Genomic DNA, 27,134 nt, shown 5'->3' on the forward strand with positions numbered 1-27,134 from the left:
TGTGAGTGTGTACCTTGATTCCAGCAAAGAGGAGAGCACGAACAATAAAGGCATAAGTGTTGCCGATAGTACGCTCTAGTGACTCAACTGATAGAGAGAGCAAGAAGCCGTTGGAATGGAGACGAGGCAAGGAAAGAGCACAAAGCCCGGTAAGTTGCATGGTGGAAGATATTTGCTTTCAAATCCGGGAATATCTTGCCGGAATCTTCTTGTTTTAGTCGGATTAAAAGTGAGTTGCACATGGTGGCGATGATAAAATTTAGGGCTTTATATTGTTTTGAAGATTTGAGTTGATAACATTTAGTATACTTTGATTTTTTTTTCTTTAGTTTAAAAATAGCAATGTACTTTGACATCATAAAATGTATGTTGATTTGGTAATTTTGGTTTGTGGTGATTGTTTGCCAAAATCTTTGGTAATTGGGTTTTTGTCCCAAGTACAAGAAATAACAATGTACTTTGGTTTTTTGTCTTAGTTTAATAATAGCAATGTACTTTGGTATCGATAAATGCATGTTGATTTAGTAATTATGTTTTTGTCTCAAGTGCAAAAAATAGCAACGTAGTTTTGGTATATCATGTATTTAAGTACAAGAAATAGTAATGTACTTTGGTAGTTTTTGTTTATGTTTGATAATTTAACTTATAAGTTTATATATGTTGTTATTTATTATCTAGTTGGAAAATCTTCGGGTAATGTTTAACGACCCGATATGTAGAGAGGAGCTTTATGCGTTTTTTCAATCGAGGAAAGATCAATGAGGAAACGATTGGAACGGAGATGATGGTTCGTCGGATAATTAATTTGTGTTTTGTATGTTACACTTGTCGTGACACTTTGCTACTCGTTAGAATTGTAAAACTTTGGTTTTTTATTTTGGTATGAAATTAATTATTAAAGTATTTGGTATCTAATCGGATGTTATTATGTAAATTTTTTTTTCTGCATTTAGTGTCGTTATGTATCGGTTTTTTGCACAAAAAATCGTTGATTAAAAAAATTAAAAAATGAAAAATGTTATTACGATGATAGGAGGTATTACCGGCGACAAGAAGTATTAATGACGACAATTGTCTTTACCGGCGACATTTTGATCAATAACGTTAGAGCAGTAGCGACAACTTTTTACCGGCGACGTGTCGTCGCTATTACCTTTACCGACGAGTTTTTTACTCTTTAGCGGTGACTTTTGTGGCCGCTAATTACCTTTTTTCTTGTAGTGATAATAGTTGTAAAGATATTATTAATTTGGTCATTTTAATTAAAATACATGCCCAAAATGTTTTTGCTTTTGTCAACAAAAAGTGGATAATATAGTCATCTGTGTCAATCATGCATTACAATTTACAACAAACTTGACAATTTATATTAACTGAAGTAAATTTAAAGTTATATCATATACATATAGATTTTACGTTCCGTCATCACACTTGCTTGGAGAACAATAAGCCAAAAGCTCATCGTCTTGTTGAAAGATGGCCATCACTTCTTCTTCCAAATTGGCCCATACTTCAATTCCATTCCCTTCTTTAGTATCCATCATCATGATTACGTTCTTGAATGGTGTATTTGTAACACTAATCCACCTTGGCTTTCCCCATCCAAAATCAATCTCATACAATGGGAATCCACACCAACTACTAAATGTAAAAACTTCAGTTTCATCCCTTCCCAACACATCCCTAATCTTTTTAGAGTAATTCAAGATTGCCGATATTCCATCTTTGGAATCTTGAACTTGTTTCATGTTAACATCACAGAATTCTTTAAACTCATGTCTCAGTTGACCAGCCAACCCCCGTAACTCAATCTCACCGCGGTCATGAAAGCTTTTCTCGGCCAAAAACGACCCAACAAAGTTGCCAAAAGAGGTCTCCGGCAATGGTGGGTTGAGGCGTCCTCTCATGTTCACAAGCGTCATTGCCATTGATGATGTAATCTCAGGTTTCTTCACTGCGTTCATAGCACATTTCCAGATGAGGGTTGTGACAGCTTGAACACGTGAAGAAGATGATGTTTGGGCTTTGAGTAATGATATGCTTGAAGCATTGAACACAAACCTCTTTCTAACGAGCATTTCCTTCATTGGAATCTGGATTCCGGTAATGTTCAAGAAACCAATCCGTGGGAATAGAGATGAGATACTGAACTCGGGAACCAAAACTGGGTTATCGCTCAATGAAAGGTTTGCCCATTCGCGAATAAAAGAAAAGAAATTAGATGCATCACCGATCTTATGCGAAGAACATGCACCAATCGCAATTCCACCACATTTGAAGTAGCTCACCTGGACTAGCAACGGAATGGTGTGATCAGGATTCACGGATTCCTCCGTCAATGGAACAAACTGTTTCATCAAGTTCAAATCATACTGTTGAAGCACATAAGATAGGGAACAATCAACAGTGGCTTCAGAATATGGTATTCCGGCGTCATTGCAATCGACAAAAACGTCTCCATTTACACGTCCAGCATATGGATAAAACAACGACAAAACTCTAGATAAAGAGGTCTTGAGTCGAGGGGCTAAGTTCGAGTTTGGCTTTGGGTCATAGAAGAAGATTATCGGAGGATAAACCCAAGGCGATAACTGGTCGAAAAGAGATAAATCGTGGGTTTTAAGGTGGTCGTGAGTGGAGGATGAAGGTTTAATGATGTGGGTTGCTGTTATCTCGACCTTGAACGCCATCGTTTTTGGTAGATATACCAGTTATTAATATTCTACAATTCAGAAAGTTGGTTCGATTTATGTGGATTCAAGGCGATGAATCTTATGGTGCTATGTGTTATTAGAGGACAAAGACTTCGTTACTTTTGATAAAAGCCGATTGGCCGGAAGGCATAGAGAATAATAAGATCATCATCATATATATGTCAATAGTCCCTTCGAGCATAAAAGATGCTAGAAAACAAAAATAAGGGGTTTTGACAGAAACACGAGAGCATTTAAGCGTGGCAATTTTATAGGATGAATTTAAAGGAAATCTCTCCTTATTTTATTTTAATTTACAAATAAATTAAAATTTATTTATAAAAAATCATGAATTACTAGAAAAAAAATAATGAATTTGGCCATTTTTCCCTGTATACTTGTTTAATATTTTAATCTAATTTATGAATAAGTCCTAAAATAAAATTGTTTACAAAAAAAAAAAAAAAACACAATAATTACCGGTAAGAATGATGATTTAATTATTTTCTCTTTTGAACATATATTTTATCGGTTTCATTGCTGATCTGGACGACCACAACAAAAAACATAACCTTTAGCGATGACAAAAACCGTCCCAATTGATGCCTCATGTCGTCGCTAAAGGGTCGTTGCTACTACTTCGTAGCTAATACTCATTTGTCGTCGCAATTAACGTTGTCTCTAATACACGTTGTCGCTAAATGTCTATGTCGTCGCTATTGGTGTCGTCTCTATTGCTATTCCGACCACTGGTCAGAGTTTTTTCTGCAAGGCTTCCCAGAGTCATGAGTTATCGCAATTGGTCAATGTCGTCCCTAAATGTGTCGCTGTTAATGCTTTTTATTAAGAAAAACAATTTATTTATGATATTAGTTTATATATATATATATATATATATATATATATATATATATATATATATATATTATAAAATACATATTTGATAAAAATACAGAAATCAATACATACCACATTACATAAAACATCAAATATACCATATTACATAAAGTCTCTAATAAATCCAAAATAAACATCAAATATATCATCCATAAACTATTTAATAAATCTAAAATAACATCATCAATAACATAAAACAAGAAATACTATGTGTCTTCGCCTTCCCCATCTTTGTGTTTCTCGTTGTTGACTTGGTTCTTAAACGAGTAGATAATATTTCAATTGTCGTCACAAATGCCTGGTTTTGAAGTAAAACATTCACATCAACATCCTACAATTAGTCGTTAACAATTTAGCAACTATCAAACCACCAAATGAATTAAGTCTTTAACAATTTAACAAACTATTAAACCACAAAATCAATTAAGTCTTTAACAATTTAACAAACTACCAAACTACCAAAAATTACTATAAATGCATAAAGTTCTTAAAATTAGAGCAAAGCTACCAAATTCTTTAAAATTTTAATTAATAATTACATGTGTTGGTTGTGGTGCTTGTGACTGTGACTGCCATTGGGATCAAACACTTATACTCGCTGCAAAAGGAGGTTTAGGCTCAATGCCTCTCACATGTCCCCTTCGAGCACCTAACACCATCTCAAATATTGCGATCCAATCAATATAGTCTGCATCACCGCCGAAGTCGGCTATGTGATGAGTCTGTAAAGCAACCTCAGCAACTAAAATATTCTGTATTTCACAAAGATTGTCAATATATATTAAAAGTAACACAAAAAAAGACAACAATCTACTTTATTTTTAAGTAATAATAACTTACGTATTGGTCTTCAACTAAAGTATCAACAAATTCCTTTTTTTATTCACATACGCATGATGAAATGCTTCAAGTCTATTCAAATTCTGTTTAACATTACAAAATATGTGATACTTGAATAAACATTAAAAATATGTTATAACTGAATAAACATTATTGTAACTTACGTTCTTAAAACAAGCACTACCGTAGCTGCAGGTCTCTCCACGATTCTGAACTACTTGCTTCTTCCGACATTCTTTGTTTTCAGCAGATTGTTTTTGATGCTTTTCTGTTAAAAAATGGTCATTAACATCACTCCAAAGCTACAGATCAATACCATCAGGGGATTGAACCCTTGCTGCCTCCACATCCCATTCAAAATCAATAAAACGAGTTTTTGCAGTATGTTTGCGGCCTCTACACCGTGTGAATATCCGACTGTTCAGTGACACCCAATAAATTGAAGCCATGGGATCATTTCAATTCGCTCAAAAATCAAACCATGTCTACAAAAATAATAGAGAAGTTAAAAATAAATCAAAATTAAACATATTAAATATAAGTTTATAAATAATTTACCGAAAGATACCGGAACATGCCAACCCTTTAGGCTTCAGAAACTTCTTTCCATGTATCCTTATCGAAAGCAATGCCGCGCCACATATATCTCCCAACCTCCCGAATGAGACATCCGTATACTTACCCAATCGACATGTGAGTATTTATGTCAAATGTTATCTTCATAGGTCGTTCTCCTTTAGCTGCAAATAACTTGTACATTTTTTATTAACTGACATGCCTCTTCGTTTTGGAGCCACCGCTACATTAAAAAAACATTAGTCAATATAATTTTTTTTATATACATACAATATGAGATATAATGAATTAGAATAAATCTTAATTACCATCAATCTGATGATCACCAAAACCTCAATTGAACGGATGTGGTGGCTCGTCACCTCCATGGTGATCACCAAATATACATTTTACATATATATAGACATACCAAATACCAAATACATGTTTTACATACTACTCATTTCATACTTGATAATAAAAACCTAAATCAAGGAAAAATCATATACAAAAAAATATGAACAAATTTCGATCAATTCCCTACCAAATACACATATATACTTTGTTCACAAAAAAACAAAATCAAACAAAAATCATACAAAAAAAACTGCAAAATCATACAAAAAAACTATAAAATCATGGGTGACAACTAAACACAAACACATATTGACATTATACCGTACCAAATACAAACACATGCACATAAAATTACAAACACATGCACATACAATTAACTTTGGGCAGAAAAATGCACCTGTGGCGGAGAAATGAAAAATATGATTGTGTTTTGATGGTAGTGGTTGCCCGAAAAAAAGGCACTGTGGCGGTGGTTGTGATTGTATGTTGTCGGAAACATCAAAATTGATGACATTAGATTCGAAATTAGGGCCAGAAGAGAACGAAAAAGAGAAAGGAAAGACTTTGAGTACCTTAACATTGTCGGAGATGGCCGGAAAAGCTCGATTTTGCTGAGTGATGTTTTTCCGGCGAGGTGAGTGGGAATGAAGGGAAGTGGTGCCGTGGGTGAATTACTCTACTCGCCAATCGGTGAAAATCGCCGCTATTTGCTGGTGAAGTCATGTAGTCTCCAGAGATAGTGTAGAGAAATTAAGACGTTGTAACAATGGTGATCTGGGACGAAGACGACAACAAAAGGGACGACACCTTTTCCGGCGGCCCATTTTTTAGGCGACTTTAGTGCAGTAGCGGGGACATGTTGGAAGGAAAAACACACGCCTTTTCTACCTGGTTGTATGTCATTGGATATGGGAAGAACGTATGGTCACGATTTCTTCTGGTGTGATCACACGGATCGACAATACTAGAAATGGCATATTGTCGCAATTGCTTCGTTTCTACTACTTAAAAGCGAAGTGAAACCCTAACTGACGTATCATTTAAGAATGAACGGTGATAGTTCAATTTTGTGTGGGACTCTAAGATCACATATGGTTGAGTTTTAGCGATGTCACTATTAGCAACGACAAACGCTTTTAGTGGCGACAAAAAAGCGCGTTTGTATGGTGTCGTCGTGAAAAGCGTCTGCCGTTGCTAAAAGTCTTATTTCTTGTTGGTGGCATGTCAAGTCCACCAAGAATATTACATCATTTGTGTGAAAATAAAACGTAATATAATGGTAAAAATGGGTATCGTTCCTCAGGGAAGTGGTTGTATTCAATAACCAATGCAATCCAATAGAACTAGTGTAATAAAACTAACTAACTACAACTAAACTAAAATGGGGGATTTTGTGATTTCTTGAAAACTAAAAGACTTGAATAGCTAAAAAGCATGCAATTAAGCAAGATGGTGAGATGCTCAAATATTGTAGAGAATTGGTCAACCAAGGCAATTCAACACAATGAACATTTGTGTTTTTATCATTAGGATTCAATATGAAGCTTATCATTCATCCCAAATTGGCTATAAAAATCATGAAGCATGATATGCCAAGATTCCTCATGGGTAGTATGGAGGTTAGGGAAGGCTACAACATACCTTCTTAATCCAAATTAAGGATTCAATTGAACCAATTGAACCCAAGAAAGTTGATTATCCTTAAGAATGAAGGAATCCCCAATTCCTAGAGGATGTCAATGCTTACAAATCCATAAAGGCGTTATGATACATAAGCTAGAGATGATTTCTACCATCATAAATCTCAAGTTCCAAGTAAGTTAAATGATTCAATGCTAAACCAAAGAAATAAACCAACAATTGCTCCTTCAAATACCAAGCTCATGATTAAAGTATTAAACAAGATAAAGAGATATGAACTAGAATCATAAACATAAGACAGATGAACATCAAGCATGTGTAACGCCCCCGTCTCTGGTATGATGCTTTCGTGGCTTTTATTTAGAAGTTTTATTGAGGGACTCGGCGAGTCTATGGCCTGACTCGTCGAGTAAGGTCGAGTTTTCGTGCACGTGTTAGTTGGCGACTCGGCGAGTCCATATTCGGGACTCGGCGAGTCTGCCTGCCTGGAAGAAACCCTAAATCCCCGGGTTGCTCACTATTTAAGCAATGCTTTGTGCCCCAAACTCGCCTCCTTCACCCTCAGAGAGCTGTGAGAAAACCCTAATCCATCCCTTGTTTGTTTTAAGTGCTTTTGTGTGGATTTTGAACGCTTGAAGAAGAAGAAGAAGAAAGGAGCAAGGAAAAGAGGTGTTGAGCAAAGATCCAAGGGCAAAATCAGAGTTCATTGAGGTATTTCTCGGATTCCTTCTGTTTTATGCTTTAGATTTCCATTTGAACTCTTCTAGGGCTAGTTTGATGCATTCTCCAAGCCTTATAGTTGTTTGGATGCCTTAATAGGTCGAGATATCCCTAGATATGTTCATTTAGGAGTTGTAGAGCCCGGATCTATTGCCTTTTTGAAGATGCTTTGCATAAGAACCCTAGATCTACTCTTCTAAGTGCCTTTTTAGCCTTTATCTCCTTTTTCATGTGTATGTACACGTAAAGTTGGAAACTTTACGTGGTGAATCAGCTTATTAGACTCAGATCTATCATTTGTATGCGCTGGATTCAAGCAGAATCGAGTTTAGAGTAGTTGCATGGATGTAACTCGGCGAGTCGGAAGAACGACTCAGCGAGTCAGGTCGCGAGTCCCGTTTTTTTCCCCTTTTTGAGTGATGTCGAGTGGAAGCCGTGAGTAGTAGAGTGGACTCAATGAGTTGGAGGGCAGGCTCAGTAATGGAGGGACTCGACGAGTTGTTCATACAACTCGGCGAGTCGAAGGCAGTCTTCTTAGCTCAAGAACAAGAACAACTCGTCGAGTTGTTCATATGACTCGGCGAGTCAGATGAAGATTGTCTGAGTTCTTGGATCGAGAGGGTACTCGTCGAGTCGATGCCATACTCGGCGAGTAGCCACGAGTAGGGTTGAGAAGTGAGACTAGAGACTCGGCGAGTTGGCGGCCCAACTCGGCGAGTCAGGTCAACTGTGGGTTGACTTTGACCGAGAGAGTTGACTTTGACCAAGGGTAAAAGAGTCATTTTACCCAGCGCAGTGTTTAGCATTTGATTGAGTGTGTTTATGGACTTGTAGCCGGGGAGATACCGGAGCAGCAGCAGTTAGCTTCCAGAGCCATTCACACAGCAGCCAGTTCACGAGGTGAGTTTCCTTCCAGTAGTAACGGGTCTAAGGCCACAATGCCGGCCCGTTTAGCTAGCAGTCAGCTTCGGACCTCGATCCGATGTAGTAGTTAGTATGTTTGATGCCTTCGTGGTTCAGACAGGATATATGTGTTTATGCCAGTTGATATGTTTATGCTATGTTCAGTCAGCTTCGGACTTCGGTCCGATGTAGGGGACGTGGGTCCCAGCCAGCTTCGGACTTCGGTCCGATGTCTCAGTCAGCTTCGGACTTCGGTCCGATGTCCTAGTCAGCTTCGGACTTGGTTCGATGTAGGGAACGAAGGTCCCAGTCAGCTTCGGACTTCGGTCCGATGTTCTAGTCAGCTTCGGACTTCGGTCCGATGTAGGGGACAAGGCCCCGGTTAGCCGGGCTTCGGTCCGATGCAGTGGGCAAGGCCCAGTATGTGCTTTATATGTTATTGTGTGGTATGTGGTAGTTTTGGGGAGGTCACTAAGCTTCGTGCTTACAGTTTCAGTTTTGGTTTCAGGTACTTCCGCAAGCAAAGGGAAGAGCTCGGGATGATGGCATCGCACACACCACAGCTTCAGTTTTTATCCTGGGAGTTGATCAGCTATCTTAGATATGTTTTGATACAGTTGTGACCCAGTTTTCTCACTGTATTTTAGTATGGTTTTGAGATTCGTAACGCATGGTTTTATTATGATATACTCAGTTTTATGATTTTTGGTTATATTAAAAATGAAATTTTCGGGTCGTATTTTGGGACGTTTCAAGTTGGTATCAGAGCCCTGGTTTGAGGGATTCGGATACACCACCTGGTGCATCTGAACTCAAACTAAGGGAAAGATAAAAGATTTTCAAAAAGAAAAATGTTTTCGAATGAGATTTTGAAAAGCACTTAGAAAGAAAAGAATTTTTTTTAAACAAGATAAGGGTGTGATGCATGCGATTAGCCGAGCTCAAGTAAGTACTCCCAAATTACCAATACAAGTTTTATTATTATGATTAATTGTTCCAGTTTCAGTAGAACAACATGCTAGTATAGGACTAAGGATCTAGGAGGATGCCTTATGTGCCTGCTATATGTGTTACAACCTTATGAGAATTGCATGCTAGTATTGAGTAGACAGCAGTAGGATAGCCTGTTTAGGTTATGCCTGGTAGCGCGAGCTTAGCATTGTATGCTAGAGTAGCTTCTCGTTATGAGAATAGTTTTGTCTGAGTATGTTTCCCTTATGCGAATGTTGCTTGCTTTGTGCTTTGTGGGACTCTGAGTGGTGGGAGTTAGCCATTAGGTGAATACGTTACATCACATATGATCAGGGTTGAATAATCTCAGAGTGCTGGATTTGGCCCTATTGCGCAGCTCTTGTCTGAGTCCAACCATTGTAGGGACGAGTCTTTTACTCGAAGGATTATCCGAGCCTCATTGCATGTGATGGTATTCAGGTGGTGGCTAATTAGCATTACAAGGAGGCCTTCGGCAGCTGAGGACTGGTTTGAGTGGAGTCAGCGATTTCCCTAGGGCAAGCCTAGGATGAGAGTACCAGAGATCAGTAGTAGTAGAAGTGACTTGGTGGAGTCAATGCAGTTCTTGAGGAAAGTACGGATAGATGTGGAAGGTAGTATGGGCCCGTACTACTGAAAGAAGAGGATCCGTACTCGAATCAAGGAAGGCCGAGACAAGACCAGGAAGCTAGTGGTAGTATCAATGATCCCTTGAGATATTTCAGTTTTCTGATGTTGATATGATGTGTTTCAGAATGGTGGTTTTGCGTCCGAGGACAGCAGCCGGCAGTGGAGGTGCCGGGGAGGGATCAGGATCAGGCTCAGGGGACGAGCGGAGTTTGCACCAGCTATTGATGCAGCATTGGATGCCATGACTTGGGCTGATTTCTCTACCAGGTTCAGGGCGGAGTTTGCACCAGCTATTGAGGTGAAACAGTTAGCCAGAGAGATTCAGGACCTCACCCAGACTACAGAGACTGTGGCGGAGATCGCCGCCAAGTTCAGGGAGAGGGCTCTTCTTGTTCCTCAGTACGCAGCCGATAAGGAGATGAAGAAGGCCCGATATCATGAGATGTTGCGAAGTGATATTCGCCAGTTTGTGAGCCGGTCCAGCTGTAAAACGTTGGACGACATGATTGCTAGGGATCGAGAGAGGGAGATTGATCTCGAGATGGAGAAGAAGAGGAAACCGGAGGCGGTTTCGGGTTCAGGAGGTTCGGGCAAAAAGCCCAAGGTTTCAGATCACAGGTCCAGGTTTCAGCCGAGCCACAGTCGATGTGGCAGGTGTGGGAAGATGCACGATGGGGTGTGCAAGGTAGGGAGTTCCGGCTGCTTCAAGTGCGGTCGGACTGGGCATTTGAGCAGGGATTGTACGGCCCCTGCTACTGCCGTTGCAGCATCAGATCTGATTTGCTTTCAGTGCAATCAGAGGGGACATAAAAAGTCCCAGTGTCCGAGTTTAGCTGCAGTAGGGAAGGTGGCTGCACCTGCCCCTGCTACTTTGAGGATTACAGATGGCCGGCAGGGCCGAGCCGAGGCGCCAGTGGCGAAGAGTAGGGCGTTTCAGATGACAGCAGAGGAGGCGCGAGCGACTCCTGATGTGGTGACGGGTATGTATCTTCCCTTCATCTCTTTATTTTATTGATTGATTATTGCTTATGATTGTATGTTTTATATAGGGTCGTTCTCTGTGAACGACATTTCTGCTATGGTATTATTCGATTCGGGGGCTACCCGATCATTCGTATCGCTTGCGCTTAGCAAGAGATTTAGCAGAGCTCCAGGGGAGCTGGAATGTCCACTAGAGGTTGAGATAGCAGATGACAGGACCGTGAGGGTCGGCAGAGTGCATAGAGGGTGTTCTCTTCAGTTGTTTGACGAGCAGTTTTCGGTGGACCTGGTTCCTATTCCCCTGCGAGGGAATAAGGTTATTGTGGGCATGGATTGGCTAAGCCCCAATGGGGTGGTGATTGATTGTGAGCTTCAACTAGTGAGGGTTCGCACTCCCAGTGGGGGAGAGTTAGTGATTCAGGGCGAGAGGCCACAACGCGGACCGACCTTTGGTTCCGCCGCAAGGGCGAGGCGCTATTTTCAGCAGGGTTGCGCTGGTTATGTAACTTATGTCTTGGATGCCCGGGAGAAGGGCAAGGCGACAGTTGATGATGTTCCGATAGTGCGAGACTTCCCGGATGTATTTCCCGAGGATTTACCGGGAATACCTCCTGAGAGGCAGGTTGAGTTTGGGATCGACCTGATTCCTGGTGCGGCTCCGATAGCCAAGGCACCGTATCGCCTAGCTCCCCCTGAGATACAGGAGTTGTCTACGCAGCTACAGGAGCTGCTAGACAAGGGTTTCATTCGGCCGAGCAGTTCGCCTTGGGGAGCGCCGGTCCTGTTTGTGAGGAAGAAGGATGGGTCGCATCGTATGTGTATAGATTACCGGGAGTTGAATAAGGTGAAGGTGAAGAACCGTTACCCACTTCCGAGGATAGATGATTTGTTTGATCAGCTTCAGGGAGCGTCTTGGTTCTCCAAGATCGATCTACGCTCCGGGTATCACCAGATGCGGGTTAGGGATGAGGATGTTCAGAAGACTGCTTTTAGGACCAGGTATGGTCATTATGAGTTTGTGGTGATGCCATTTGGGCTCACCAATGCTCCAGCCGCGTTTATGGACCTCATGAATCGCGTGTGCAGGCCGATGCTGGATCGGTCAGTGATAGTATTCATAGATGATATCTTGGTGTATTCCAAGAAGCAGGAGCAGCACGAGGAGCACCTGAGGGAGGTGCTGGAAGTTTTGAGGAGGGAGAGGCTTTTCGCAAAGTTCTGCAAGTGCGAGTTCTGGTTGCGCGAGGTGCAGTTCCTTGGTCACCGCGTCAACCAGAAGGGTATTTTGGTGGATCCGGCCAAGATAGAGGTCGTGATGCAGTGGGAGGTCCCGAAGTCTCCAGCTGAGATTCGAAGCTTCCTAGGGTTGGCAGGGTATTATTGGAGATTCATTCAGAATTTCTCCAAGATAGCAGTGCCGCTCACCCGACTGACCAAGAAGTCGGTGGTATTTCGTTGGGGGCCCGAGCAGCAGGCAGCGTTCAAGACCCTCAGGCAGAGATTGTGCGAGGCTCCGATCCTTACCTTGCCAGAGGGAGTAGAGGACTTCGTAGTCTACTGTGATGCCTCAATCATAGGTATGGGAGCAGTGTTGATGCAGTGAGGCCATGTGATAGCTTACGCCTCGAGGCAGTTGAAGCCTCACGAGGCTAATTATCCTACCCATGATTTAGAGCTGGGGGCGGTTGTGTTTGCCCTAAAGATTTGGAGGCACTATCTTTATGGGGTCCGTTGTACTATCTACATGGATCACAAGAGTTTGAGGTATCTTATGGATCAGCCGAGTCTGAACATGAGGCAGAGGAGGTGGTTGGATGTGCTGAAGGATTATGATTGTGAGATCCTTTACCATCCAGGGAAGGCCAACGTGGTGGCCGACGCCCTGAGCCGCAAAGTGTCGACAGCCCCTATCAGAGATTTGTGTTTGAGGATGACAGTGATTACTCCGTTGTTGGAACGGATCAGGGAGGCTCAGGTTGAGGGCCTCAAGGAGGAGAGGAAAAAGTGTGAGAGGATAGTGGGCTGAGTAGCTTCGTTTGATTATGACAGTCGGGGATTGCTTACACTTCATGGGAGAGTGTGGGTACCGTACTGGGGTGGGGTACGGCAGGTGTTGATGGATGAGGCTCATAAGTCTCGATTTTCTATCCACCTAGGGGCGACGAAGATGTATAGAGATCTTCAACACGATTATTGGTGGCCCTGCATGAAGCGGGATGTTGCTTGGTATGTTGAGAGGTGCCTGACCTGCAGGAAGGTCAAGGCGGAGCACCAGAGGCCTCACGGCAAGATGCAGCCGTTAGACATTCCCGTGTGGAAATGGGAGGACATCACCATGGATTTTGTCACCAAGCTTCCCAGGACCGCACGAGGAGTGGATTCGATATGGGTAGTAGTGGATCGGTTGACGAAGAGTGCTCATTTTATCCCGATCCAGGAGAGTATATCAGCAGAAAAGTTAGCCGATATCTATGTGCGTGAGATCGTGGCACGTCATGGAGTGCCGGTATCGGTAGTGTCAGACCGAGATGTCCGTTTTACATCCAGATTCTGGAAGCGGTTTCATGACGAGATGGGTACTCGTCTTCATTTCAGCACCGCTTTCCACCCTCAGACGGACGGGCAGAGCGAGAGGACGATTCAGACTCTCGAGGACATGCTCAGAGCGTGTGTTCTCGACTTCGGTGGCAGTTGGGATACGTATCTTCCGTTAGCGGAATTTTCGTATAACAACAGTTATCATGCGAGCATTGATCGACCTCCCTTTGAGATGCTTTATGGGAGGAAGTGTAGGACCCCGATTTGTTGGGGCGAGGTCGGTCAGCGAGTCGTTGGGAGCATAGAGGTGGTGCTCAAGACGACCGAGTTGATTCAGCAGGTCCGTAGTAGACTGCAGACTGCGCAGAGTCGGCAGAAGAGCTACGCCGACAGGAGGCGTTCAGACTTGGAGTTCCGGGTGGGCGATATGGTCCTCTTGAAGGTCTCACCCTGGAAGGGTGTCATCAGGTTCCGGAAGAGGGGCAAGCTGGGCCCCAGGTTCATTGGTCCCTTCAGGGTTTTGGCCCGAGTGGGTCGGGTTGATTATCGGTTGGATCTTCCTGTAGAGCTTAGCCAGATCCACAACACTTTCCATGTGTCTCAGTTGAGGAAGTGTTTGGTGGATGAGTCAGCAGTTGTTCCCCTAGAGGATATTCAGGTTGATAGCAACCTGAATTATATTGAGAGGCCGGTCGCGATTCTGGACCGGAAGACAAAGACCTTGAGGAACAAGGCAATTCAGTTAGTGAAGGTGTAGTGGCAGCACCGGAAGGGGTCTGAGTGGACGTGGGAGGCTGAGGAAGAAATGAGAGAGCATTACCCGGAGTTATTTGCAGATTCAGCCGCAGCAGACTTCGAGGACGAAGTCTGAGACAAGTGGGGGAGAATTGTAACGCCCCGTCTCTGGTATGATGCTTTCGTGGCTTTTATTTAGAAGTTTTATTGAGGGACTCGGCGAGTCTATGGCCTGACTCGTCGAGTAAGGTCGAGTTTTCATGCACGTGTTAGTTGGCGACTCGGCGAGTCCATATTCGGGACTCGGCGAGTCTGCCTGCCTGGAAGAAACCCTAAATCCCCGGGTTGCTCACTATTTAAGCAATGCTTTGTGCCCCAAACTCGCCTCCTTCACCCTCAGAGAGCTGTGAGAAAACCCTAATCCATCCCTTGTTTGTTTTAAGTGCTTTTGTGTGGATTTTGAAGGCTTGAAGAAGAAGAAGAAGAAAGGAGCAAGGAGAAGAGGTGTTGAGCAAAGATCCAAGGGCAAAATCAGAGTTCATTGAGGTATTTCTCGGATTCCTTCTGTTTTATGCTTTAGATTTCCATTTGAACTCTTCTAGGGCTAGTTTGATGCATTCTCCAAGCCTTATAGTTGTTTGGATGCCTTAATAGGTCGAGATATCCCTAGATATGTTCATTTAGGAGTTGTAGAGCCCGGATCTATTGCCTTTTTGAAGATGCTTTGCATAAGAACCCTAGATCTACTCTTCTAAGTGCCTTTTTAGCCTTTATCTCCTTTTTCATGTGTATGTACACGTAAAGTTGGAAACTTTACGTGGTGAATCAGCTTATTAGACTCAGATCTATCATTTGTATGCGCTGGATTCAAGCAGAATCGAGTTTAGAGTAGTTGCATGGATGTAACTCGGCGAGTCGGAAGAACGACTCAGCGAGTCAGGTCGCGAGTCCCGTTTTTTTCCCCTTTTTGAGTGATGTCGAGTGGAAGCCGTGAGTAGTAGAGTGGACTCAATGAGTTGGAGGGCAGGCTCAGTAATGGAGGGACTCGACGAGTTGTTCATACAACTCGGCGAGTCGAAGGCAGTCTTCTTAGCTCAAGAACAAGAACAACTCGTCGAGTTGTTCATATGACTCGGCGAGTCAGATGAAGATTGTCTGAGTTCTTGGATCGAGAGGGTACTCGTCGAGTCGATGCCATACTCGGCGAGTAGCCACGAGTAGGGTTGAGAAGTGAGACTAGAGACTCGGCGAGTTGGCGGCCCAACTCGGCGAGTCAGGTCAACTGTGGGTTGACTTTGACCGAGAGAGTTGACTTTGACCAAGGGTAAAAGAGTCATTTTACCCAGCGCAGTGTTTAGCATTTGATTGAGTGTGTTTATGGACTTGTAGCCGGGGAGATACCGGAGCAGCATCAGTTAGCTTCCAGAGCCATTCACACAGCAGCCAGTTCACGAGGTGAGTTTCCTTCCAGTAGTAACGGGTCTAAGGCCACAATGCCGGCCCGTTTAGCTAGCAGTCAGCTTCGGACCTCGATCCGATGTAGTAGTTAGTATGTTTGATGCCTTCGTGGTTCAGACAGGATATATGTGTTTATGCCAGTTGATATGTTTATGCTATGTTCAGTCAGCTTCGGACTTCGGTCCGATGTAGGGGACGTGGGTCCCAGCCAGCTTCGGACTTCGGTCCGATGTCTCAGTCAGCTTCGGACTTCGGTCCGATGTCCTAGTCAGCTTTGGACTCGGTTCGATGTAGGGAATGAAGGTCCCAGTCAGCTTCGGACTTCGGTCCGATGTTCTAGTCAGCTTCGGACTTCGGTCCGATGTAGGGGACAAGGCCCCGGTTAGCCGGGCTTCGGTCCGATGCAGTGGGCAAGGCCCAGTATGTGCTTTATATGTTATTGTGTGGTATGTGGTAGTTTTGGGGAGCTCACTAAGCTTCGTGCTTACAGTTTCAGTTTTGGTTTCAGGTACTTCCGCAAGCAAAGGGAAGAGCTCGGGATGATGGCATCGCACACACCACAGCTTCAGTTTTTATCCTGGGAGTTGATCAGCTATCTTAGATATGTTTTGATACAGTTGTGACCCAGTTTTCTCACTGTATTTTAGTATGGGTTTGAGATTCGCAACGCATGGTTTTATTATGATATACTCAGTTTTATGATTTTTGGTTATATTAAAAATGAAATTTTCGGGTCGTATTTTGGGACGTTTCAGCATGAATCCTTCAAAACCCACAAATATCCAAAGGTTTTAGCCAAAGTTAACTAAAATAAATAAACTAGCCACTCATGGCAACAAGATAACAATCATAAAAGTGTTTTTGTGTCAAGAGAGTAACAATTACTTAGAAAGATGAGAAGAATGTCTACAAGCTCTCCTAAATTGCCTCCATAGTGATCTAATGGTGGGAAATCGAAGTATGGTTGCCAAACCTAACCCCCAAGGTAAAATGGTGAGCAAAATGACCAAAATGCCCCAAAGTGTGCAGTTGCGCGGGTTCCCTCACAGATTTGAGTGACTGAGACTCCACCCTTACAAATGATTTTGGAATTCTATTGGCTCTTTTTCTCCACAACACCACCCAAATACTCAAGATTCCCTTGACCCCCTCCACACCTCACATGATTCAAATTTGGCCAATAATCTTCAAGTTTCAAATGCGGATAGTCCAAGCCTAAAATAAGAATCCAAGACCCATCTTCATAAGCCCACTTCATCCAAGCCTTCAACTTTTTAATCCCAAATCTCCTTTGATGGATCCGTAAAGCCCAATGACGCCTCTAAAGCCCATAAAGCCCGTCTCCAAGCTAATACACAACCGCAACGAGCTCCAAAACCCTGTAAAATACCTTATAAAAAATAGAAAGTACTCGACACAATCCATGATAAAGAAAATAAAGAATATACAATGCAATACATATAAAAAGGCTAAAAGATCTAAAATAAACTATAAAAAAGGAAATAAAATAAGCTATCACTGGTTGTGGACAAATCATTAAATGAACCAACGAGATGGATATGATGAGTTATAACATTGTTGATCATATATCTTCCAGAAGTTGTATGTTTGTTTTTGAAAACTTATGTTATTATTCAATAAAGGGTTCTTTATTTAGTATATTTAGTGTTGACATAATTAAATAAGGGGGATTGTTGAGACGTTATATATTTAGGTGTTGTTTGTTTTTTCCGAGACAAAATGTCTGCAGTCTGCGGACCACATATGTAGACCTCTGCAGTAGAAGAGGTAGACCAAACGTCTGTAGTCTGAAAAAAGAAGATTGTTTGTTTTTTTAACATCTGCGAGCTACTAAGATAAGCCTAAATAACCTGATTTTTTTAAACTTCAAAGTGATTTTTTAATATTTTTTTTGACTTTGTTATAAATAATTAACGAATCTATATCAACTTTTATGTATTATTGTATAAAAAATAAAAATAATGATATGAATTAACGTATATATTTGATAAAAACCAACAACATTGGTTGCAAAGTTATAACCACACATTATAATTAGTGATCAAAGAATTTGATACATAAATCAATGGAAATAAACTTCGATTTTTTTCAATAAATCCATTAAAAACATACCATAAATATTTTCTCGAAAAATTGACGATACTGTATTAAATAATGTTTTACAAAATTTGGCAAAAAAAATATAAGAATATATTATGATTTTTTTCATATTTATATAAACAACTTCAACGACTATTATTGTAATAAATATTTATTTATAAATTTGTCAAAAATACCATGTTTGTATCATCGAACGTTTTTTTTTTTTTTTTTTTTTTTTAAAGTTTTGTAATTTTTTTTTCAAATTATTTATCATTATTTTTTTTAAGTTTTGTAATTTTTTTTTCAAATTATTTATCATTAATAAAGTTGGAAAAAATATAAATTAAAAAAAACTTAAAAAAATAAAGATATATATGTTTTTTAGACTAGAAGATGTTTGAAGATGTTAGAAGACTCTGGTCCCTGCGTCTATAAGAGGGCGTGCAAACATTTTTATGTCTGCAGTCTTCAAAAAAACAAACAGTCTGCGAAGGCTAATGTCTGTGCGTGGTCTGTGCGGCGCAGACAGAAGAGGTTACACAGATCTGCAGACAAAAAACAAACACTAGCTTAATGAATCAAAAGTTGTCATTCCCAATTGCTATCAGTGTGTCTTCATATTTATTTCCTTTAGTTGATTATAGAAGTTTTGGAATTTAAAAGAATTTTAATGCTGATCGATATATCCTTATTTTGATAAGGATTTTTAAAAGACAGAGTTTCCATATAACAAAAGACTCACTTTATGTAAGGGATTGAGTTTGTAGTTTTGATAAGAATTTTTTAAAGAGAGAGTTTCCAGATAACAGAAGGCTCATTATATGCAAGGGATTGAGTTTGTAGTTTTATCTAACTTGTATGTTAAACTAGAGTTCTAGGTCTTTTGATATATATATATATATATATATATATATATATATATATATATATATATATATATATATATATATATATATATTCTCTGATTATCTTTTGAATTTTATGAAACTATTCTTATAAATAAATTAAGTTTAGTTTCAAAATATCTTCATTGGTATCATATTTGCTTTGCTTGTTTGAATTGTTTGTTTGGACCAACAAACCCTGATTTACAAAAATCATCCAAACAAAGCTTCAACTAAGATATCTTCAAATAAGTCACACTACTCGTAAACAAGATGCAATTACCATTTGGACTAAGTAAAATCAGAAGTAATTGTAGGTTTGCAAACTATAATTATGGAGTTTCTTTGACATGTGATGTTTGTACCACCTCCATAGAAATGCTAATTTCTACCTAGCCGTTACATCGTATTACTTCCTTACCGAAACTAGACTAATAATGAAACGGACCATTACATTTAACTTGTTTGGTTGTCTGCATATCCGTATGCATTTAAAAAGAAGTTAACATGACATTATCATACTTTTGAAGCTAGAAAACAAGGTATTTTCAATTTCACATGATAACACATACTAAAAATACTTTTGAAGCTATCTTCCATGGTAGCTTCTGAATCCATTTTTCTGTTAGTGGCAAGGTAACCAAATGGAGGTCTCGGCTCAATGCAAAATCAATGGAAGTATGCGTTTGTATAAAAGATTACTTAGGTGCGGTTGAAAGGATATAAAATTATGTTTTGTTCGAAGGACAACTTTTACCACATACGTAGGATTATATCCATGTAGAATAAGTTGCACAAGGGATAACACCTCCAATAATCGAAGAAGATGATGGCGACTTTGAAAGTTATCAGATTGGGATTAAAAAACTTCAATTTCATGAAGACGATAAATTTCGATATTATAATTACTAGTATTTTAAAGAAGAAAGACATAGTATTTTCATTTTCTAGACTTATGATCATGTAATTCTAGGATTGTTATATATATATATATATATATATATATATATATATATATATATATATATATATATATATATATATATATAGGAATGAGTTCTATGGAAAACAAATAACTAGGGCAACATCTACTGGAACCAATAATCAAATGACACGTGTCCATTTATTTCTTTACAAGTAATGTATTGTGAAAGTTATTGTGAAAGTGATGTGTTGTCATGTTTTCATTGGTTCAAATATGTGTTGCCCTAATCATTCATTTTCCATATAACTCTTCCATATATATATATATATATATATATATATATATATATATATATATATATATATATATATATATATATATAAAATCTTAGAATCCAAATAGAATACATATATCTGTTTGGAGTTATATTTTAATTTTCAAGAAAAATGTCGTTAACAGTTAAACAAAAACTATTTTTTTTTTATTTATAAAAACTGGATAATTCGAAAGATGTCCGTTTCAGCTTAAAGCATAGGGCGAAATCTGGTTTGTATAAAACGATATCCGCCATAAGAAAAAATGGACGCTAACCTAAATAGATTTAAAATACCAGTACGTTTTTGTGCACCTCTAATTGTAAGTGTCATTTTGCAAGAATCTATAGTTATTACATATAACACTACAAGAAAACCAGTTAATAGCGGCGACAACCACTATTACCGACAACATGAGTTTATGCTGCTGGTAATAGTGGTTGTCGCTGCTAATACCGTCGCCACTAAAAGTATTTGGTAGCGATCCGTGTGACTTTTGATCTCATAACCATAACCGTTGATTGATCCTTACATTCAAGGACTGAAAATGCATGTCGTTAAGTATTAGTACCGGCGACATTAATAGCGACGACACTTGTCACCGCTAATGCTCAAAAATAAGGACCGCGAAAAAGTTCCCTCCAAGGCATCGCAACTAATAACCAATAGTCACCGCTATTTTTTTCGCGTCACCGGTAAAAGTTATCGCAAATATACTCCTTTACAGCTTCCTTTCTCCCATTTTCTGCTTCCTCTCTCTCTCTCTCTCTCTCTCTCTCTCTCTCTCTCTCTCCATTCCATCTTCCTTTTTCTTATTCCAGCGATCTACGACGCCTTTCCATCACCGTTTCGACTTTGGATTTCCACCGATTCCATCTCCATTTACCAGCGACGCCTTTCATCACCGACGACGTATCTTCTCGAGTGACTAAGGTTCAATTCCGGCGACTAAGGTGCAATTCCTTCCTAATTTCTCTTTCTCTTTCTCTTTTATTGTCAATTTCTACCTTATAGTTGATTTAATTGCAAAAAAACATCAATTTCAGTTTTTTTAAGTTGGTGTCACTAGATCGATTACTCCCCACTGCACCACCTTGTTGATTTTCTGGTCACCACAGGTTCCTTTCATCGTTAATTTCGAGATTATTTGAGAAATTTGTGTATTTGTGTCTATTATGTGAAATTCACATTATGTGCGTATATTTGGTATATATTTGTGTGTTTGCATGATATATGTATGTGAATGTATATATAATGTGTATTTCTATATACGAAAAAATGAATGTGGAATATTGTATGTGTGTATTATGCATGTATATATGTATTTGTACGTATGTGTGTATAATGTATATTTCTATGTATGAAATGTGGATTGTATGTATGTATGAAATGTTGATTGTATGTAATATGTATATTGGAATGTTATAGTGGAAAAAGAAAAAATAAAGTAGGATCTTATTTTGATAATGATATTTAAAGTATATGTGTATTTGTATGTAATGTGGATTGTATGTGAGTATAATGTGTATTTTTTGTAGGATACTATTATTGAGAATGTTATTATTATAAGATGCTATTTTTGACAAAAAAAAACAAATAAAGTAGGATGCTATTATTAAGAATGTGAATTTTTGTAAAACAAAAATATGAATTCTAAAAAAAAAAAAAAATAAAGTAGGATGCTATTATTGAGAATGCTATTTTTTGTAAAAAAAAAAACAATGTAGACTGCAAAAACAATAAAAACATAAAGTAAACCATTACAATAGAAAACAAAAACATAATATAATTGTTTAAAATACAATGCTATAATTGAAAAAAAAACAACAATAAAATTTTATAAATAATAAAAATATAAAAAGGTACAATAGTAAGATGCTAAAAAAGTACAATGTTACAAATAAAGTAGGATGTTGTTATTGAGAATGCTAATTTTTTTCTAAAAAAACAATATTGATTCTAAAAAATACAAATAAAGTAGGATGATATTATTGAGAATGTTACTTTTTTGTAAAAAACAATGTAGATTGTAAAAAAAAAAAGTAGGATGCTAATTTTTGTAAAAAAAACAATGTGGATTGCAAAAAAAAATAGTAAAGTAGGATGCTATGTAATGTGTATTATGATATTGAAGAAGACACTGAAGGATATGAGGAAGATTCTGATTAGAAAAGTTCTTATGTAATGCATATCTATAATATAAATATTATTTGGGTTCTTAGTTTAAATAGAAATATTTATTCCTATGTAATGTGTATTTGTGTTGTGTACACCATGGCTGCTGTTATGGGCCATGGACATGGGGGTAATGGAGCTGATGACCCACCTTTCCTAGGTGGTAGAGGTGCTGGTCATCATGTGCAGGACTGTAAGTCTTTTGATGAATTTTTATTTACTATTTTTATTTAGTTATTATAAATTAAATACCGTTTCTACTAATTTTTAATTATATTTGTAGTTAAGCAACGTAGGAAAGTCCGAGGAAAACCAAAAATATTAAGCTTGAAAGAGCGCTCTTACAGAATAAGGGCAAACCGATGTACATGGATTATGACAGGGATATGACATATGATCCCGTAGGAGAGCCGAAAGACATGTTTGCACGAGAAGTTGGGAAAATAATGTGGCGAATGGTCCCTTTCGATAAATGGACTTGTAAAAAAGTTTCCCCTGCGATAAAGGATACAGTAAAACAATATTTAGGGGTACATTATTTATATCAAAAATTTTCATATGGTTAATTATGATTGGTTTTAAGTCGGTTAACCTTTTTTTGTAGATAAAGTTTGATTTGGATCGGATGTCCTAGGATCTAGACGTTGCTATATTGTTAGAGAGTTTTGACGTAGCTTTGTTAAAAGGTTATTGACAGCGTAAAGCTGATACAAAATAATAATTTTTTTGGAAGTCAAAGGATATGAGTATACCCCGAGAGCATTGGCCACCCCCCCAGATGATATGGATGTTGATAATTGGAGGAAAACAGTTAAGTATTTTCCAAACGGATGAATAGAAAGCTACTTTAGAAAGGAACAAAAAAGTCCATCAAATGCAAAAGACCGTGAATCATGGGGGGTCGAACTCATATAGCAATACTTGCTATAAGAAGGTAACGTACGATACATGTAATTACTTATTTAAAATATAATCTAATTTTTAATGTTAAACAAAACCTTAAGAGAGTGGAAATGTTTCACAAGGCTCATACCGATAGGAATGGTGTATTTGTTTGTGTTGATGCGGAACAACAATATGTAAGTATGTAATTATAATTTTATCATATAATTAAGTGTTTATTTATACTTAATTGTTAATCACTTTTGGAAAATACAAAATTGGTTAGTGGAAGAGCTCTTAGAACAAATGCACGTGCCAAAATGTGAAAGAGAGTTAACACCTACTCAAGAAAGAGCTACTTTTGAAAAAGTAATAGGAGAATGACGTGTCCATATTAGAGGCTGAAATACCCTAACTTTCGTATTTATGAAAGACCCAAACTTTCATACTCGACAATATAGTTACTCCAAAACATGCTACATGCATATTCATAAAAACAATATTTTACATTGATAAAGAGGTTACAAACTACTGGATACAAACCGACTATTTTAAAGTGTTATATACTACATAACTTCCCAGGATTCTATAGTTTTATACATATGGGAGTGCACAATACAATAGTTTCAAACTATTCATAAGCTTCTATCGATACAATAGTTTCAAACTATTCAAAAATCTTCTACCAGTATATAACTATACTGGATGCTTATCTCCTGCAATTTGTTAAACATTGAGAGGGTAAGCGGTGACGCTTAGTGAGTTCAATAATAGATACACTATAATGTTATGCCATATATATACTTTAATATGGTAGAAGCAAAGAGGAACAAGGAACAACAAGGGCATATGTGAATCATGTGACAAACATTCCATATCAATCATTGATTTGATTTAAAGATATACAATCAATGAGACATAACAATTTCCATGCTTGATATACATCAATAAAGCTTTGGCCCAAACGGCACAGAAGATATACAACTTCAGATTAACATTTTGGTAGATTTCAGGCTTATAGCCATGTCTTACCTTCTGCCAATACCATAGAATAGAATTCATTCTCTTACGGAGACATGTTCTACATGGCCAGAGGCTACATACCAGTACCAACGTGAATCAAAGTCTTTTCACTGATCACATGGTCAAAGGTATTTCTTTGCTATTAAAAATAGCGAATAAAAATAACCCGGAATAATAACACTGAAAAGCACGTAGCACATATAACACATAACATACAATTGTTCCTATATATTAAACTCACCGTGAAATAACCGGGGGCTAAAATATTAATTTGGGCAGTACTTCGGCTCTAAATATGACTTTCGTCGTTGAAAACCGGGTTTTGCGAAGGTAGAGCTTCAAAACCGAAAAGATAAATTTTTTCGGGCTTCTCGGGAGTCTCGAGGCGTGTTTCGGGCTTTGGAATCAGTACGGGGCTTCGGGGGAAGTCGGAATAGTAGATATATCAAAAAAAGGGTGAAAGTGCCAAATTTCTCAAACTACCCGAGAGGTCTCGCATGCCCTGTATTTATAGGGGAGGAGGAGCTCGGATCTGAAGCCAAGAGGAACACGCGACAGCAGCGAGGGGCTCCAGATGGCGCGCATGCGAGGGAGGCAGGTGGCTGCGATGCTCGGACCAGGTGGCATCAGGGCGAGGCTTCGGACAGACAGGTGCTCGCCTCGTATTGGTCGGATGGCGCGGGTCGGAACAGCAGGCTCACTGACGGCAACTTCAGATTGGACCCAACTTCGGTCCAATGGGCAGGCTCCACGTTGGTGCGAGGGTGATCCGGGGGTGTCTCATGCGAAGGTGTCCCAAGCTTATTGGACCTCGGACTTAGTCCAATCAGAAGGCGACACAGCAACCTCGTTCCTATCAGAAGGCGACACGTGGAGGCTGTATGCGAGGGATGACTTGGCAGTACTATTCATGCGAATTTTCTCGAAAAATGTGCCAAATCTTGTAAAATTCATAACTTTCGCATACGAGCTCCGTTTTTGACGTTCTTTATATGCACGCGTAGCTAAAATTATGCTCTACAACTTTCGTTTAGACTTTATTGGCTAATTTTAAATTTTAATTTTTATATTATTATTTTTAACAGACCGGGACAGGAAAATCCGTTAAAAAAAATTCATAACTTCTTCATCTGACGTCTATTTTCGTCAGAATTTTTACCATTGTGCTACCAATGACGAGACCTTCAATTCTCGTTTAGGCTGTGTCGGCTAAAAATCACTCGATCTAAAAATCGAGTTTTTAGCTGTCTACTGTTAAGCTGAAAGTTCGAAAAATCATAACTTTCTCATACGAAATCAAATTTTGGCGTTCTTTTTATCGAACTTCTCGGTTTAATGAATACTACGACTTTCATTTAGATTACTAAGACTAAAAAATAATTTATCAAAAACTCACTTTTTACGTCATTCGGCGCTGTGCCGGTTTTGTCGTGAATCTTCGATTGGTCATAACTCTTTCGTTATAACTCGGATTTCGATGAGGTTTTCGCCCAAATGTTTCTAACGAGATTATCTACAACTTTCAATAATAAAATTTACTTATTTAAAATTTTATATTTTCGCTATATTTCACTATTTGGCATTTGATTGGAATCTCATAAGACTTCCAATACTTTGTGAATGATTCTAAGTATAATTTTACTTCAATTCTAGTAAGAACTATCTATTAGAACTCAACATTCAAATTCACATAATATTTCATAATATTATTTACTTAAAACACGATTTCAAAACGTGTATGTTACAAATACCTCCTCTTTTTGAGGATTTCGTCCCCGAAATTACATCGATTAAAATAAATGAGGATATTTTGCTCTTATCTCATTCTTATTTTCCCAAGTATAATTTGGGTTTCGATGGTGTTTCCAGTTGACAAGCACCAACTCCACTTCTTTATTACATAGATTAGTTGTTCTTTCATTCACGATCTCTTCCGGATCTTCTACATATCTTAACTTGTTATCCAATTTCACCTCGGATAATGGAACTGTCTCATCATTGATGCTCAAGCATTTGCGCAAATAACTCACATGAAACCCATCATGAATACCTGCCAAATCTTCAGGAAATTCTAAGCGGTATGCTTGCTTTCCAATTCTCTGGATGATTTTGAAAGGACCTACAAATCTAGGGCTTAGTTTTCCTTTCTTTCCAAATCTCATAATGCCTTTCCACGGGGATACTTTTAGCATTACAAAATCACCCACTTGGAATTCTATGAGTCGTCTTCTCTTTTCTGTATAGGACTTCTGCCGATCCTGGGCCGCTTTCATTCTTTCTCGTGTGATTTGAATTTTTTCGGTGGTGTCTTGAATCATTTCAGGGCCTCCAAGGATCTTATGTCCTATGTCTCACCAACATAATGGAGTACGACACTTGCGACCATATAATGCTTCATATGGTGGCATTTTGATTGAAGCGTGGTAACTATTATTGTACGAGAATTCGACAAGAGGTAAGTATTTATCCCAGTTACCACCGAACTCCAAGACACATGCACGAAGCATATCTTCTACTGTTTGGATTGTTATCTCTGTCTGACCATCTGTCTGGGGGTGATAAGCTGTGCTGAGAGCAACTCGAGATCCTAATCATGTTGCATACTCGGCCAAAAGTGAGAAGTGAAGCGAGTATCACGATCGGAAATGATCTTTAGTGGCACACCATGTCTTACCACAATTTCATCCAAGTATACTTGTGCGTATTTCTCCATTGGAGCCGTTTCACGCATTGCAAGAAAATAAGCGCTTTTAGTCAGGCGGTCGACGATTACCCAAATGCTATCATGCTGTCTAGCAGTCTTTGGCAATTTGGTAATGAAATCCATGGACAGTTCTTCCCATTTCCATACAGGAACACTAAGACTTTCTGGGGTTCCATAAGGCTTTTG

The 27,134-nt window shown here is 39.0% G+C and overlaps 1 protein-coding gene across 1 annotated transcript; it reads right to left on the reverse strand.

Annotated features, from left to right (window-relative positions):
• Positions 1–1,412: 1,412 nt before the first annotated feature.
• Positions 1,413–2,690, reverse strand: LOC145059615 (stemmadenine O-acetyltransferase-like). Its single transcript, XM_079007437.1, has one exon. The coding sequence runs from the start codon at positions 2,688–2,690 to the stop codon at positions 1,413–1,415; it is 1,278 nt and encodes a 425-aa protein (XP_078863563.1).
• Positions 2,691–27,134: the final 24,444 nt, after the last annotated feature.

The sequence above is a fragment of the Lactuca serriola genome, chromosome 6 (genome assembly GCF_051521515.1).
Source record: "Lactuca serriola cultivar US96UC23 chromosome 6, Lser_US96UC23_V15, whole genome shotgun sequence".
In the NCBI taxonomy this organism is placed as follows: Eukaryota; Viridiplantae; Streptophyta; class Magnoliopsida; order Asterales; family Asteraceae; genus Lactuca; species Lactuca serriola.